This window comes from Erpetoichthys calabaricus, chromosome 15, assembly GCF_900747795.2.
Source record: "Erpetoichthys calabaricus chromosome 15, fErpCal1.3, whole genome shotgun sequence".
NCBI classification, from domain to species: domain Eukaryota; kingdom Metazoa; phylum Chordata; class Cladistia; order Polypteriformes; family Polypteridae; genus Erpetoichthys; species Erpetoichthys calabaricus.
This window is the reverse complement of record NC_041408.2, coordinates 2,666,485-2,684,069: the sequence shown is the minus strand read 5'-3', so window position 1 is coordinate 2,684,069 and position 17,585 is coordinate 2,666,485. Positions and strand designations below refer to the sequence as shown.

Sequence of the window (17,585 nt, the reverse complement as noted above, 5' to 3'; positions counted from 1 at the left end):
ACAAAAAACTCTCAAATGAGACCAAGATCAAGGCCCAAGGCTCAAGGCCCAGACAGACAGCTCTTAGTATTTTATATATAGAGAGACAATAATCTGATTTGTAGAGTGAATTACAGAGTTAACCGAGGATCCAAGAAACAGAAAAGGTGACACGCTTAATATAAAAGTACAAAGTCAATGAGCACATTTAGAGTAACAGCTGAGAAAGAACAAATTCCTAACTGTATGATTACGTATAAACACAAGACTACTTTGTCATTAAAGGGAATGTTGAGGTTTATGAAGGAGTTAAATTCAGTGATGGCAGCCAGCACAGCACACACAAGACAAAAACAAAACCTGCACTGGAAGAAGGAAACAAATCTCAGTTTGTATACGAGACGCTCGTACAACTAAGAACGTGTCTCATTTACAGTCTAACCTCACCAAAGAGCGACACGTACCCAGACTAAAGATGTACTGCATGTATATTTAGAAGAAAAGGATTTATAATTAATGACCTCAGTAAAAAGATTACGCTAAATGACCTCCGATTACTGCTTCAACTGCAGGCCTCATGATTAATATTTCAGAGAAATGTCAAAACAGCAAGGTAACGAGACAGAACAGCTAAAGTGGATTGATAAAAACGATTTACTGTGCATGAAACCACTCCTGAGACATGATGGTCCTCTCACTTAAGGCGCAAAATAATACGGCATAAATTCATGATTTATAGATGAAACGCATTACCACCTGATTCCTCTCACCCGTGTGGCAAGCACGGAGCGGAACCTCTGATAAAGTTAAGCTCCTCTCTTAACGGATCAGAAAATCCTGAACTTCTTGGCGAAACAAAATGTTTGTTACTTTGAAAAATAAAAGACTTTTAATACAAGTGGTGAGTGTGTAGCTGTAATGACAGAGGAAGAATCCAAAGGTCCAACGAAAATGGAAATGTAACGTTAAATCTGACGTGTTCATGCCACATTCTCCAATCACAGCTGTCATTTGTGTTATTTACCTGCACAAACAAGGCAAACCAACACGAGGCAAAGAGTCAGAGCCAACAGTAAGAGTGTGTGTGTGTGTGTGTGTGTGTGTAGATGTAATGTCACAGACGTGAGCTCTGCTAGTGTCTCACAAGCACTAACCCAGTAGTTTCTGTGGAGGAGACCACCGTTACACACATGATGTTATTTCTGGTTCCATCCTCGTTGGCTCCGCCGCTTTAACACCCATGTAACCTGCAGCCTCACTGGGAGTCTCTGGGCTTCGACACAGCAGCTTCAGGAGAAGGCGCAGCATCGTCTGTGATCTGCTGAAACTTTGTAAATACCAGACGCGACATCCGATATTTCATTTTCTTTCATTCTGGACATTAAGAGCGTCCCTTAGACGTCCCTTAGAGCCCCAGCCCTTATATACACATATATCAGTATTTGTTTAATAAGAAGCCCACTCACATAAATAAGGCTTCAAAAATGAATATTAAAAGGGCAGTGAGACCCTCGCAATACATTAGAGGCACATCATAAAGACTTCTGGTGAAGCCAAGTGAACTAAGAGGAAATGACAAAAGGTCAGAGCAAAAGAGAAAAATCCGTTTCATAATACAGAAGAATAAACACATCACTTTAGTGTGACACAAATAAATGAGCCACTGTGCGGATGTTCCGGAAACTTGGCAAAGCGTAAGCCACGCTCCACTCTGTCTTTGTCGACCTAATGAACTCCTCATAAAGCACAGTCCCAACTCTACACTTGAGAGGAAAACCCCGACCTCAGAACTACACAGAACGTCCACAGCTGGGTCTCTGTCTAAAGCTGCCACCTCATGGACTTCATCCAGAGGGGCCTGAATTCTTTTTGCACACCTGTTCCAACGTTTGTCTACGTTTTTGCAGTGGCATTTTGAGATAACAGCATGAGAGCAGGAGACCCCATTGGACCGAACAAGCGAATCAAGAAGGCTGCCGCTGTTCTGGGGACAGGAATAGAGAGTAAGATGGCGGCTATCGAAAACAACGTCTGACACCATCATCAGGATTCCTTGGTCAGCCAGAGCACCTTCAGCACAAAGTGGGCTCCAGCACTGTGTGAGTTTATTTTATTTTTCTGTAATTTATTAAAACACACACTCTAGTTAGTCGGCCATTTTATTATGTTCATTTTAAGCAGATTATGGACATTGATTTGTGTGTTGGTTGGTTGGTTGGATGGATGGATGGATGGATGGATGGATGGATGGATGGATGGATGGATGGATGGATGGATGGATGGATGGATACTTTATTAATCCCAAGGGGAAATTCACATACTCCAGCAGCACCTTACTGATACAACAAACAATATTAAATTAAAGATTGATAGTAATGCAGGTAAAAACAGACAATAACTTTATATAATGTTAACGTTTACCCCTTTAGTGAATTCTGCTTAGTTTCTTGCGTATATCAGTAGTACTGGGGTGTTGTACCGTGTTAGCCATTATGAATGTAGTGGCCCCTTTTATTGGCTAACTACAAAATATTACAATATGCAAGCTTTCGAGGCAACTCAGGCCCCTTCTTCACGCAAAATGTGATCAATCAGAAGGGGCCCGAGTTGCCTCAAAAGCTTGCATATTGTAATATTTTGTAGTTAGCCAATAAAAGGTGTCATTTTACTTGTGTATATCAGTAAAGCATCTGTCCATCACGCCATACATATGAACGATAACAGGCGAGAGGACAGACTGTGCTGCTAGAATGGAGGAGGCATGCGGCCACATTTGCAATATGAACAATGGCAGCTTTAAGGGTACCCATCAACATGGAATGGTCTTTTTATGGCATCTTGCTCAGTCAGCTCTGTTTTGCACAACACACCACATAGAAAAAAATAAATAAGGAGAAAGCATGAAGAAGAATGACACTTGAACTTGGAGACGCAATAACAGCGTATGTTCAAATGAATTTGCTGCAAATTGGTAAAGTCGGCCATCACAGAAGGCTGAATGTGTCGTTTTACAATGTGACCCAAGGCGGAAATCAGAAGGCAAAGTCTTACCTGTAATGTACATGTGTGACTGCAGGCGATCTGTAGGCAAGAATCCAGGTCTGAATGTCCATCGGTCTGGCTCTGGAGTAAGCGATGGTGACGTCAATGACCCACTGTAAGCCCTTTGGTTTGCTTGCTGTCAAGAATACAAATAACAGTCAGACTTCACTTTGCACAGTGCCTTTCATGGCCTACAATTACTTTACATGTCTCCCTCTTTTTGTTTTTTTTTTTGGCCTTGATCAGCACCACAACAAAAACAAATGCCATCAAATAATCCAAAAAGTGTGAGCCTATATAAGCATTTCTTCCACAACAGAAGGCTGCCAAAGATGGAATCTCGGGTCAAAGGTAGAGTACAAATTTCAAGCTATTATTATAAATTATAGGGGTCTCACAGGTCATTAATTCACTATAATAACCTCTTTTACTCTGAAGCCTATAGATTTATAGAGTCAATTCTGATTTGCACACCATAATCAACCTGCCACACGTTTCAATCCATCTTCAATAGAGAGCAGTGACACTGATGGCACATGGCAACCCAAAGCAATCAGCACATCAATAACAACATCAGAAGAGAGGATGATGGCCCGATGTTCAGAGCACCGGCGAGCAAAGGGACTTGCTCAGCGAGACACAGCAGAGCAGAAACAGCGCTGGAACACCATCAGATGTTAATTCCACTTACGGCACACACTACACTGTTTGATTTGCTCTCATTTTATAAACAGGCAGCATTTTCAGGAACAATCCGTGATTTTTGACTAGCGGTGCACCCCAACATTTATTATGGAGTAAACGCCACTGTCAGGACAGCGATGACGTTAAGTTTGTGAGCACGGTGACGACGTTTCATCAGTCCAAGTTGAATCCCCGGGTCTCCGACGAGTGACACGCACTTTTGTGATGTCTCCTGGTTTTATCCTCACTCACTTCAAGAAAGATCAGGAGGAACGGTCAACCACCAGCCAGACACTGAAAAGATCTTAAGCCTCACAAAGCATCTGAGAAAATCTGACTACGTGAGAGAAACTTCTCTTCTCCTCCTCACAACAATGGAAACCGAACTCACGCACAGACGACTGCCTCGCTTTATGGTCTACGGTGTTTCACTTTTATTTGTTACAATAATGAAAATACTGAGGCACTATATCTTTGAAATGAACGCAATTGTATCATTCACAACTTATAACGTACATTTCTTTATCTTTTGAAGTTCTGGACAGATGATTACAAAATTTATTAACTCTTTGAGGGCTGAATATTATTTGCAGGCAACTCTGTTTTCAGAAAAGCAAACAAAGCAAAGGTTTTACATGTAAATCAACGGAAAATGTCTGCTGCTGTGGCTGTGTGGGGGCAGCTCGATGGCCAGTAGTAATGTGTGGAGGGCCGGCTGCCTATCCCGTCTTCACGTGGCAGTGCGACACAATCTGGCTTGTACCTCGAAAGTGGCGGTCCTCCCAGGCAAACGTTGCTGTAGACACAAGTGTGTCTGAAGCTGAAGCCGGTACCTCGCTTTCATTTCCCATCTCGATCTTCTGATCACTTGCATCAAAATTAGAGTCCAACAAGTCAAGCGTCTGATTCGGTGATAATACGCAAAATGTCGTGCGTGGAGTACGTTCGCTTTGGTCTCTCGCCAGGTGTCGATGCCATTTCAGAGGTTGTTTGCTCTTCGCTTCTCATGCATGTGCAGGTAATTGAGCTCATTTCAACGAAGCTAACTTTCCTTCTAGCAAAGAGAGTTGAACTAAAACATAACGGGGAGTTTTGTTGCAGTTTACGGCTGATTACCATCCTCTACCCCTGAATTTCGACAAAAGTCGACATTCACCCTGAAAGAGTTAAATCAATTGCAGATTTAATAAATGGCCTGAAAGATGAAGTCATCCAGCCAACAGCACAATTGTTTCCAGTTACAAGAGCAAATCCTGAAGTAGACCCGACTTAGAACTGAGGACAGGGCCGAAGTCACTGCACCGGATTTCAGGAAAACAACAACGATGATCTTTGTGGAGTGACTCACAGCTACCAAAAATAAAATCAGATACTAGACAGCCAAACAAACTCAAAAGGAAGAGGCCGATGGAGCTCTTCACTTGTACACAAGGCGCTGAAGCCCAGATAGCCATGTCGGCCATTTTATCTTTGAATATCTTGTGCCAGTCACTTTTTGAATGTGTGAGAAGTCCAAATTCAGACAGCGTCACCAGCCACAACTCCAACTCCAACTGATTTTATATCGTCTCGTGGAAACTGACATCCCTTTGCCATTGACGTCCATGTCACTTTGTGTTTGGGGTGTTGTACCGTGTCAGCCGTTATGAACGTAGTGAGAAGTCCAGCAACAGGACTCCTTTTACTGGCTAACTAAAAAGATTACAACATGCAAGCTTTTGAGGCCTACATCTCACATCTCACCTGAAGAAGGGGCCTGAGTTCCCTCTAAAGCTCAATAAAAGGCGTCATTTGACTTGACTTCTCACTACATTTAGAGACGCTTCAAATTGCAGATAACTAAAATCATATTTTTGCTAATGAACTGAAAAACTACTTTTGCTGTGCTGTGACGGTGCGGGTTCCGCTCCATGCTCTCATCTTCCTCCTGGGAGCCCTCGGACCCGACACCGTCGGTAATGTCACCGATGAGCTGGACAGTGAAGCACAACAATGAAGCAAGGGGATGGAGCAAAACATGCAAAGTGATTTTATTTTAAAAGTCAACAAAATCAAAACAGGGTTTAAATAAATTGTGCAGTGCTTTAAAAACCTTCAAATAAATAATCCAATAAAAACAGGTTAAAATCCCATAGAAAAAATAATCCTTTTAAAACCGAGGTTAAAACAATGGCTGGAAGCAGTCTTTTAAAACAAGGCCCAGTGTCTTCTTTTACTGGTGACTCTCCTGCTTCTCCCATCCAGGCTATGCGCCAGGGGAGTCGCCCCACCTGCAGCTGACCTTCTGCACTTCTCTGGTCTGGTGGCCTTTCTGATCCCTGGCTCCAGTTCTGCTCACCCAGACCGAGACTTGGGCTCCCCAGTGACCAGGACGCTCACGCTGGGGCTTCCACTTCTCAAGTCCCCAACTCCCACTGCCTTCGCTGCGGCGCGCCAACCTTCTCCCCGGTCACTCCTGCTCTAAACAAGTGCTCAGCAGGAGCAGCTACTACTGTCAGCCCTCGGGTGCCGGCCAAAGACCCCACTCGGGCTCGCCTCTCCCAGCTGCCTGCAATCAGTGCAAGCCTGCGCTCGCTCGCGCTCTCTGTCTCTCTCTATCCTGCTTCCTTCTTCTCCATTAACCTCCCGTTCTTTTTTTTCCTCTTTTCTCCTAGCCGCCTCGCACTTCTATTATTTATCACGGGGACGAGGATCAGGTGTGGCAATCAGCATCAATTACGGATGCAGACGACTCCTCACCTGTGCACTTAAGTGAGGACCGTCCGCTCGGCCACACGACCACGCCCTTCTCTAAGCCGTGAGGGCGGCGACTATTTATTTTAAAAGTGGCCGTTTGGACTTGAGCTGTGGACCCGCTACCCTTTAAAATGGCGACTAAAGAGCACCAGTCTGAAAGTGAAAATAAAACACAAATAACTTTGATTAAAAAAAAAAATACCACAAAAAAAAAGCATGCCATCCAAAAATAATCATTTATTATGTGTTACTTACCCCGTGTAGTTTGTAGTGGCTGACATTTTCTCTTTATTCCCCCCATGGACGTTTTTCACATCGTTCGCTCGCTCAGTCTGAGACTTTGTCATGTACTTTCTCCAAGAAAACATTCCATTTGTTTTCTCAGTCAACACTACAAATTACATGGGGCGCGTAACATAAAAACAAATTCTCATTTCTGGATTGAGGATTCCTTTAAGAGCAGAGAGAGCAGCAAAATGGAGCAAAGGTCATGCTAGAGGTAACATTAGTCATACTTCTGAAAGTGCTTATGAATGTATGAATCATGCCTTTCAGCTGGAGAGCTCAATGTGAATGTGTACATTTGCCCATAAAACTGGCTGAATCCAAATGGATTGGTGTCAGTCTTGTAGCAGTACATAGAAATAAAGAAAACCAAACCAAGCGTTTAATTTCAAACAGGGAGCAGAAGAGAAAAAAGCGAGGCGGACATCACAGACGGAGACAACAGCAAACCTGACCTAAGAAGGCCTAATGAACACGAAAGCCCAAGAGAGGTCATCTGAAGTCAACCAAACCAGTGCCGCCATCTTCCTTCCTGCGCTGTCACATGGTCCTGTTCACCCAATCAGTTTGTCCGTTTTTGTTTTTTTTTTTTAATCACATGGAGCAACACCAACACACAAACCCTTTGTCTCTCTCACTCTCTCCGTTCCAGCCTTGCTTTAGGACACACACAGTGCTACAAGGGACCGCATTATGACATTCACCAACCGAAAATGAACCTTTAAAATGACGTCACAAAAGAAAACCTTCAGTGAGGAGACACTTGTGTGCGTTTTGCCTTTTCTGAATAATCGTTAATCCTTGAGCAGTGGCAGACTGGCCGCTCTTTACTTTATAAGGAACGTCTCAATGTGGATGCAATGGTGAAAGGGAACAGAGAAACAAATGAAAGTATAATTCAAGCTCAGCAATAAATATAAATTAGTAACGCAGTTCATTACTGCTGGCGTAATGCTTGATGTTCTTCTGCTCAATCACACACCTCATTCTCTAAATTCAGTTTCTTTCTCGACTTGAAGGGTGCAGCTTTACCCCCGTGTAGTTTATCTTAATCAGTTCCCACTGGTGGTACAGTACCAGGAGAAACGGTCTTGGCACCGATCAAGACCTTTTATAAAACTTGAAAAATGGGAATAGCACCTTAAAACAGGTGAGCAACTTTACACACTCACACAAAAATCTCACACTCACCGGGCACCAGCGGGCTTGACTCTCATGGATCATCCCCTGCCTTATCTGTCAGCTCAATGTAAAGGGGCTACATTGGAAAAGGCAGACTGCCGAACAGATATTTAGACACACGCTCTCATATGCCTTCAAAGTTATTTACTGACATACACGAAAAATTAGGAGGGCGCAAGAAAATGAGACTCCCTTCGTTTGCCTTACAGTTGAGACGAATCCAGAAAACACAACCAGGCATTTGGGTTAAGGTGAGTTCACCAAGATTTTGTAGGTTCCATTAACTTTTAACAGTGTGAGTGACAAGATGCTTTACTTAAGTACGCCTTTTATTGAAAAAGCAATCTTTAAGTGCTGATTCATTTTTTGGCTGATTGGAGCACTAATGTAATTACTCCAAAGTTAAAATCAGTCTGATCCATTAGCAGTCGCTGGCCTGCTCCAGGGTGGACATGACACTCCAGAAGCACACAAACTGCACAGTTTGCCTGAGGTCGCCACAGCATCAAGAACGCGGCAGCATGAAATCGTTTCTAATCACTGCAGCATACTTTGTGGTTCACCAAATGGCCAAAAGGATGTGGACCCCCAGTCCCTCCAGATTATTGAGCTCAGGTGTTTCTTTGTCAACAGTTGCATAACATCAAGGAGAGCCATGCAGTCAGCACTGGCGGCTGTACTGGTCACAGTGAAGAGCTCGGTGACTTTAAATGTGCCACTGTCACAGGAGGTCACCTTTGCCACATGTCAGTGCTCGGCTAGATCTGCTCTGCTCAACTCGAGGAGCTACAACAGCTCAGCCATCAACTTCTAAACCACACAAACTCACCAAGTACATAAAGATCGCTTTACCTCCATGACATCACTGACAACCGAGTCCCAAACTGTCTCAGGAGGCAACACCACTACAAGAAACTCGGCGTCGGAAGATTCCTAAAACGGGTTTCCTGCACACAAGCTTATGATCATTATGTGCAATGCCAAGTATCAGCTGGAGTGGTCTACAGCATGCCATCCTCCACTGGAATCACTGGAGTGATGACTGACACTTCACTATCTGGCAGTCGGATGGACCAATCTGGATTTGGCAGATCTCAAGAGAATGCCACCTTCTGGATTGTAAAGTCTGGTTGAGAAGGGGTAATGGCAGAGTTTGGGGGAGACCCTTGGTTCCAGTGACAAGTACCATTAGACATTTTAGACAATTGTGTGCTTTGTGTCGTTGAAGGTCCTTTTCTGTTCTAGCAGGACTGTGGTCCATAAAGACATGGAGGAACGTGAGTGCACTGCCTGCACAGAGGCCTGACATGAGCACCTTTGGGATGAACTGGAATGCCGATTACGAGCCTGGTCTTCTCGTCCAACATCCGCCTGAGCCTGACCTCACAAATGCTCTTTTGGATGAATGGGCACAAATACCCAAGATCTTGTGGAAAGCCTTATAATAACTGCGACTTGGGGGGACTGCGGGGTAACTCCATATTAATTCCCAGGTTTTTGGAATGGGACATCCAACAAGCTCATATAGGTGTGATGGTCCACCAACTTTCATCAATGGAATGAATCAGCTGCAAATCAGAAAGGGGACTTGAGATGACAAGATGTTACAAGATACAAGTGGCACAGCAGCACCAACCACCCTACATTTGTGAATGTTATGTCAGTAATCTTTAAGAAAACAGCAAATTGGCCACCAAGCCAGGACAAACGGCCATGAAGACACAGTGGGATGTAAATCCTCCACCAAGACAGAGGCCAAGCCTCAACTTTAACCTGCTGTAAGGTGGCAGCACTGGCACTGCCACTGCCACATTAACTACTTACCCTCCCACCCCACTCCCAAAAAAATCAGTTTAATCTCCCGTCACACGAGCTTAAACTCCTTAAGTTAAATTTAGAACATCAAAGTAAACGTCTCCCAGATATATCTTATTGGACTGGACAATCCGTTGGAAAAATAGCAACAGAAACTGGAAAACAAGTTTCTAAACCGAGAACACGGAGCTAAGCACAAAGCGGCTGGTGCTCACGATTGCTTTGCCAGACACACTCAGAAGGGTGTGTGCAGAATCACTCGTGTGCCATAACCTGCACGAGCTCAGCCACATTCACACTACAGGACGACAGGAGGACTGAAGGTCACCAGTGCCAATACATGCATGTGCGTATTTGATCCTGTTACCTGCTCTCGTCTCCTCGGCACCTGCAAAGCTCCCGTTTTCCTGCTGCGGACATAACGTCTTGAGGATGACTTGCGTGGCGCCTATCCTGGGGAGAGTCACGTGCGTCAAGAACGGGAGGTTATTCTTTTTAGAGTACAGCTGGCTGGTTTCCCGTCTTTTTCTCAGAAAGCCACCTTCTGGGAAGAGCACAATCCACTTACGATCCCGGCTGTGATAATACTTGTCTAAGTGGTCTTTTAGCAGCACTAGCTGTTGGTCTCGGTGTGCTTTACCCTGTTGGAGAGAAAAGGAAAAACAATGAAAAGCTGAGAAATTGAGTGCGAGGGAGAAGAAAGAAAATCTATAATATTGTCTGACATTCATTCTTCAGCATTTCAGAGTAAATGAGATTGTGAGTGCGGCCTTAACAAAATGAATAGTGTGAACTTCCATGACAGGACTGGCAGTCACAAGTGAACCCGTTCAGCTTCAAAAGCTGCACATTCTGCGCTTGCACTTCCAGGATACGGAGGACATGTTAAGCCATATGTTAAAAATCAAATCGCAAAGTGAAGTCAGACCCCTTGGAGTTCATGTTTATGCCCTTGTTCTGAATTCCTCTTGGTAAAGATCTTACGTCAGCTGGTCCGAAATACAAAAATGGCCTCAGATTGCAGCTGATGCGGACGGTGAGTCACTTGAGCTCGCCAGTGTGATAAATCGCTGCACATCAGGGCTTCTCAACGTTCAGTCCACAGCAACCAGTTTCTCAATCAGTCCGTCATTATAACCATTACAGTATCGGTTCCTCACATACCGTTATGTAACAGAGGCTCATCGAGGCTTAGGAAACAACAGTGAAACGCTCAATTGTCTCGGTGCAGGGTTACGTATCAGCATGATGTGACAGGTTGGTAAAATTACCTGTGAATATGAAGGATCCACAGATCTGCTACTGAAATATGCAAATTCAAGATGCCCTGCGTCTCTCTGAACCACCTCTGACCATTTAGTAGGTCACACTGCAGAGATGAACACCCACTTCACTGCAAGTGACACTGAGACCAGGAGTCTTGTCACAGAGCAGCGACGGAGTAAGAGTTTCCTCTTTGCAGTACCTAGAAGTGTGCAGTAGTGTCAGATGTACACTTAGAAGAAACTGGCCATCCCCTGTGGCTCCGCCCACGTAGCAGTGAAACAGGACAGCGAGGAGGCCCCGGCCCCGCCCAGCTCCTGACATCACGCATCCCCCTCCCCTCGGCCCGCTGCGTGGCTCTTGGATTCGCGCGAATAAATCGCTCCTGCAAGTGGACTATGAGTGCGATGAGAGAAGTCGCAAAATCAACCGGACTGTTCAAGCAAATTCTAGAAAAGAACCCGATCTAAATCCGTTAAGTAGTTCTCTCGTGAAAAGTAGACAGACAGACAGATGTTGAACTTATATATATATATATATATATATATTATAGTAACTGTAGTTAGGATATAGCAGGTTGGATAATGGATGGATATATGTAGAGATTAACACAAGTTTGTTTGTTTGTTTATTTTTCCTGTATCTTGCTTACCACATTTTTTTTTCTTTTTAAAATTCACACTCCTAACGTGCCTTTAAAAAATCAGGCATGATATCCAACACATCCCAACTTGCACAAAGGCTGCGGGAATCCCAATGTCCTGTCTGGAGCTCAGTGGGGTCTGTAATGCCTCAAAATGAACAAATCCCACTCCTCTTAGTAAGATCTTCATCAGAATGTAATCCCAAAGTCAACACGCTGGCCCTGTGCTCTGCTGCCACTTCACTGCAGCTTGTAGAGTTTTTGTTCTCCTATACAGTCATTTCATACTCGGCATACGGCACATCGCCAGGTTCTTTGACCTCACTCAGTGTCTGCGGTTTGTGCCCACATTTGGCATCTTAAGATCTGGAGACGTCTAAATTTAAAGTAGTCAAGACAGTGCAGTGCAGACAAGTGAGCCACGAATGAAGTGGACAAAGAAAAATGCAGCAGGTTATGGACTCTTTAGCGGTAACAGGAGGGTGTCATAATTGGTGGTATTCTGCCTAACTCGGTGAAGCAGAGCTGTCCTACTGGGCCACTTCCACAGTGACTGACCGAGCGGGGCCTTCCTCAAGCCGATGACCTTCTGTACCAATTCTCTCTACTGTGCCATTGCAGTCAACCATCTGATATCTTTCACCCTCTCATTGTCTCATTTGGAAATCCATATGCCTCAACCTACACTGCCCTGCTTTGGCCTGTTCATCCACGTCTGTGGATCACCACCTTGCTCCGTCTGTTCTGCAACTCTTTATGAAGCACACTTGGCCCTGAACTGGCCGCAGATTACTCAATGGCTGAACACACCTTCATTCACTAAATATGTTACACTTTTATACAATTGAGAACACAGGGTCAATTATAAGGTGTGCTCCGAGAACTGACTGCCGTCATGAATAACGCTGCACATCCTCTCTGTGACGACACACCCAGCATGGAGGGCCGTGTCGAGAAACACCACTGGAGCTCCTGCATATTCTACAGCAGTGCGCCTTATAGCGCCCGCACTGGGACTGCTCTGTTAACATTCACACAAATCACAAGGGCTTTTTGGTTTTGTCTGAATAATCCTAAACGTGTCTTTCAGGCGGGTTGCTATTGTTTCTGGAGATTCTGTGAAAGCTAAATTTCCCTTTGGCCAAGTACTGTCTGTCTGTCTAAAATCTGTCTTGTCTGGGGTCTGAAATGAGATAAATGTTGCACAACAGCTTAATTACCTTTCATTTCTACCAAAGACCTATAACACAAGACCACCTCAGTCAGACTAAATAAAGCCCACCTCATGGGAGACGCTGTCCTTTTACAGACCAGCACAGGTACAAAACATGGTCTCCACATTCTCAGACTTTCAGCTTGTTTTAAAAAATCATTAAACCGGGTACGTAAGTGAGGCATCTGAAACATCTAATAATAATTTATAATGCTCTGTTCTCACTACTCCAAGTGCTTAGACAGAGAAAAACCACTCCAACCACCACCAATGTGTAACACCCACCTGGATGATGGGATGGCAGCCATTTTTGTGCCAGTCAGCTCACCATACATTATCTATTAGGTGGTGAAGGGGTGTGAGCGAGAGCCAGTTATAGACAGGGGGTGATCAGGTTAAAATGCCCATCACGACCCCCCTAGACACTGGCAACCCCCTACTCTTTTCAAAAGATGCCCAGGGATCTTTACTGACCACAGACAGTCTGGACCTCGGTTTTACATCTCATCCAAAGGACAGCAACATGTTACACCACAGTGTCCCCGTCACTGCATTGGGGCATTGGGATCCACACACAGACCACAGGGAAAGCCGCCCCCCCCCTCGTCCATCAGCAGAGACTATGACAGAAAACTGCGTCTTCCCAGCCCATGCTCCACGCTGCACTCTTGTGGAGTGCCATGTGCCAACTACCCGGTGTGTATTCTCTTAATGTCACAGCACTGTCTACCGAAGGGTCCTTCAAGATGGTGCCGAGACTGGCACTGCTGGCTCACTTTTTGTTTTCCTCCCCATTCTACCTCTTGTACAAGGTTAAGGTGGATGGCATCCCAGCATGGAACATTATTGGAATGCTCCAAAATCAAAGGGCACGGCACTCAAGGATCTCCAATTCCAAAGCCTTTCCTCTCTCGTCATCTCCGAGTGTTCCGACTTGCTGTCGGCTTCTCTGAACGTTCATGTGGGTCTGCAAAGTGAGTGCTTGCTGCTAATCTCTTGAGCCTACTGCTTCATCCCACACAACCCGCTGATTTGTGTAATCATACCAAGGCCAGATATCGATCTTTGTCTCTTGTGCTGATCTCTCTCCATGAGCCTGTCGTCTTATCTGTGTCTGATCACACATCACTCCCCTGTTTGTCACCTACATTGAAGCTGAAGCCAATGGCGCTAGAAGATGCTCTATGCAGCTTATCCGTTCAGCATTTTTATTTCGGGTACCCTGCTTTTTGAATTTATTTTGTTTAGTACTTTGCTTTATCCATCAAATATTTAAATGTAAAGACAGACATTTCCCCTTGGGCTGGCTTGACCCTGCGTCTTTATCTGAATGAATTTCTAATTATAATGATCTACTTGATGTTACACTTAATGCTGTTTTTCCTTCAAGGCCCGATTTCTTCTGTTGCGTTTCTGACCCCACAGCTTCATTCTACTGTAAAACAAAGAGCTGAAAACGAATGAAGTCGAACGTCAAAACCAAACCGTCCATGTCACTGCTTACAAGGGCCAGTCAGCCAGCCACGTAGTCGAGCACAGATGTTAAGATTGTCTGCTGCAGTGTACTAATTCTTCAGGCCTGGCAGCTTCCCTACACCTCCGGCCTGATTATCTTTTCCTGAATAAAATGAAGTCCACTTGCATGAGCAGCAACAGTCGTCCATCACTGTGCAGACGACAACTCTGGCAGCTCTCCCTTCAATGTCTCCCACCTGCGTTTCAGGGCTTTCTTACTAATAACGCATTCATAATGGAGCTCATCTCCATTAACCTGTTATTATAAGGAGAGATTTTCAATATTTATTGTATTTGTTCCTGTGTGGGGTTCCTTACAATCTGACAATTCATGCGTCTCTCTGGGGGATTTCAATTCTCACATCAAATCGGGAGTGACACTGACGTTTAATACATTGAAAACGTGTTTTACTGTAACGCCATTTGGATTTTTCCTGCCCATCACCACGTTACAGTTTTCTATCCGTCATTGCCATGGTGATTTCCCCGAAGTCCTCAGTGCCCACTCACTAGTGACGTCATCATTAGCGACAGCGTACAGGTGGACCCGGGCAGCCTGCATGATCCGAGCTTGAAAGTTGAACTCTGTCCTAGCAAACTTCTAAGCTTCATTTGACATGCCTGCATTTCAAATCTTGTTATCATTCTTGACTTTTGATTCTTGCTGTTCAGTTCTGACCTCCTGGTCATTTTGAGCTCCTTTACCGTCTCTCCCCCAAGTCAGCGCAGACCCTATGCCTACTTTAGTGAAGTCATGCATCTCCTTCCTACTTCTCCTGCTGGCTCAAATTATTAATGCATCCCTTCATTAGAGATGAGCTCAACCTGAAGTGAAACCTCACCGCTTACTGAAATTCTCAAAGACACTGCACTTGACCTTGAAATCGAAAATCTGCACCCCGGGATTGAAGCACAGCTACCGTCAAACGCGGCTACTGGATAATAAGCTTCTGGAGGAGATTCCTGTTGTGGTTTTAATGTTGAACAAAACCCTGACGCTGACTGACGGTGGCTCATGTACTGCCTGAACAACAACAGCTGAAAAGAACCGACACAAACACAAAGATAAGACAAGAAAACAACGATAATCGACATTCCCAAAGGTCCACAAGCAACCAATTTAACACAAACACACTTGGGCACATTTTTTGGATTAGCGTACAAGACTCTAAGGAATATAAAATATATTTTATATATAGTTGTGCTTGAAAGTTTGTGATCAGATTTTTACTCAAGTCCTAAAAGTAGATAAAGAGAAACCAGTTAAACAAATGAGACAAAAATATTATACTTGGCCATTTATTTATTGAGGAAAATGATTGAATATTACATATCTGTAAGTGGCAAAAGTATGTGAACCTCTAGGATTAACAGTTAGTTTGAAGGTGAAATTCGAGTCTGGTGTTTTCAATCAATGGGATGACAATCAGGTGTGAGTGGGCACCCTGAGTTATTTAAAGATCAGGGATCTATCAAAGTCTGCTCTTCACAACACATGTTTGTGGTAGTCTATCATGGCACGAACAAAGGAGATTTCTGAGGACCTCACAAAAAGAGTTGTTGATGCTCATCAGGCTGGAAAAGGTTACAAAACCATCTCAAAAGAGTTTGGACTCCACCAATCCACAGTCAGACAGATTGTGTACAAATGGAGTGATCTTTGTTGGTCGACTACTCCTGAGGAGGGTAACAATGGTCTTGAATTTCCTCCAAGAGCAAGGTGTGTAATAGTCGGCGAGGTCACAAAGGACCCCAGGGGAACTTCTAAGCAACTGAAGGCCTCTCTCACATTGGCTAATGTTCATGTTCATGAGTCCACCATCAGGAGAACACTCAACAACAATGGTGTGCATGGCAGGGTTGCAAGGAGAAAGCCACTGCTCTCCAAAAAAAAACATTGCTGCTCGTCTGCAGTTTGCTAAAGATCATGTGGACAAATCAGAAGGCTATTGGAAGAATGTTTTGTGGACGGATGAGACCAAAATAGGACTTTTTGGTTGAAATGAAAAGCGTTATGTGTGGAGAAAGGAAAACACTGCATTCCAGCATAAGAACCTTATCCCATCTGTGACACATGGTGGTGGTAGTATCATGGTTTGGGCCTGTTTTGCTGCATCTGGGCCAGGACGGCTTGCCTTCATTGATGGAACAATGAATTCTGAATTATATCAGAGAATTCGAAAGGAAAATGTCAGGACATCTGTCCATGAACTGAATCTCAAGAGAAGGTGGGTCATGCAGCAAGACAACGACCCTAAGCACACAAGTCGTCCTACCAAAGAATGGTTAAAGAAGAATAAAGTGAATGTTTTGGAATGGCCAAGTCAAAGTCCTGACCTTAATCCAATCGAAATGTTGTGGAAGGACCTGAAGTGAGCAGTTAATGTGAGGAAAACCACCAACATCCCAGAGTTGAAGCTGTTCTGTACAGAGGAGTGGGCGAAAATTCCTCCAAGCTGGTGTGTAGGACTGATCAACAGTTACCGGAAATGTTTAGTTGCAGTTATTGCTGCATAGGGGGGTCACACCAGATACTGAAAGCAAACGTTCACATACTTTTGCCACTCACAAATATGGAATATTCGATCATTTTCCTTAATAAATAAATGACCAAATATAATATTTGTGTCTCATTTGTTTAACTGGTTTCTCTTAATCTACTTTTAGGACTTGAGTGAAAATCTGATGATGTTTTAGGTCATCTTTATGCAGAAATATAGAAAATTGTAAAGGGTTCACAAACTTTCAAGCACAACTGTACATGACCTACCCCACGTAGTTTGTAATTACGGCAAAGAAAAATTTTAACCTCACAATTTTGTGCAGAACGTAGAGAAAGATTCTTACATGATAAGTGTCTATGATGACCAATGGTAGACAACAGTAAACAAAATCAAAAACTCTCCTGACACTCATGTCGTATATTCCTCATGTACGTTTTCAACAACCCAAACACAAGTGTTCTTACTAAAATATCGTTAAATAAACTAATTGCAGTCCCATGGACACAAGTGGAATGTGCTCAGAGGTGCCTGAACATGAATGAAAGACCCTCGTCTGCTGGTCGGGACTCCAGCCCAGTAACAGATTATTCAGTGGCTAAAATTGTGCACTTCACGTGAGATCAGCAGAACTTGTGTGCAGGAAGACGTGCAAAACTAAAGACGACAAGTTAGAGAAAAGCGGGAGAAACCACCGTAAGGAAGAGAAGAACACGCCTCGTACTGG

The 17,585-nt window shown here is 44.1% G+C and overlaps 1 protein-coding gene across 1 annotated transcript in view; it reads right to left on the bottom strand.

Moving 5' to 3' along the window:
• lpgat1 (lysophosphatidylglycerol acyltransferase 1) overlaps nucleotides 1-17,585 on the bottom strand; it is a 104,484-nt gene that overhangs the window by 28,678 nt on the left and 58,221 nt on the right. Inside the window, exons 5-6 of the mRNA XM_028820912.2 lie at nucleotides 10,091-10,364; nucleotides 3,031-3,157 (exon numbers count right to left, since the gene is read on the bottom strand). Coding sequence (XP_028676745.1) covers nucleotides 3,031-3,157; nucleotides 10,091-10,364 — 401 coding nt within the window. The remainder of the gene's footprint in view (nucleotides 1-3,030; nucleotides 3,158-10,090; nucleotides 10,365-17,585) is intronic.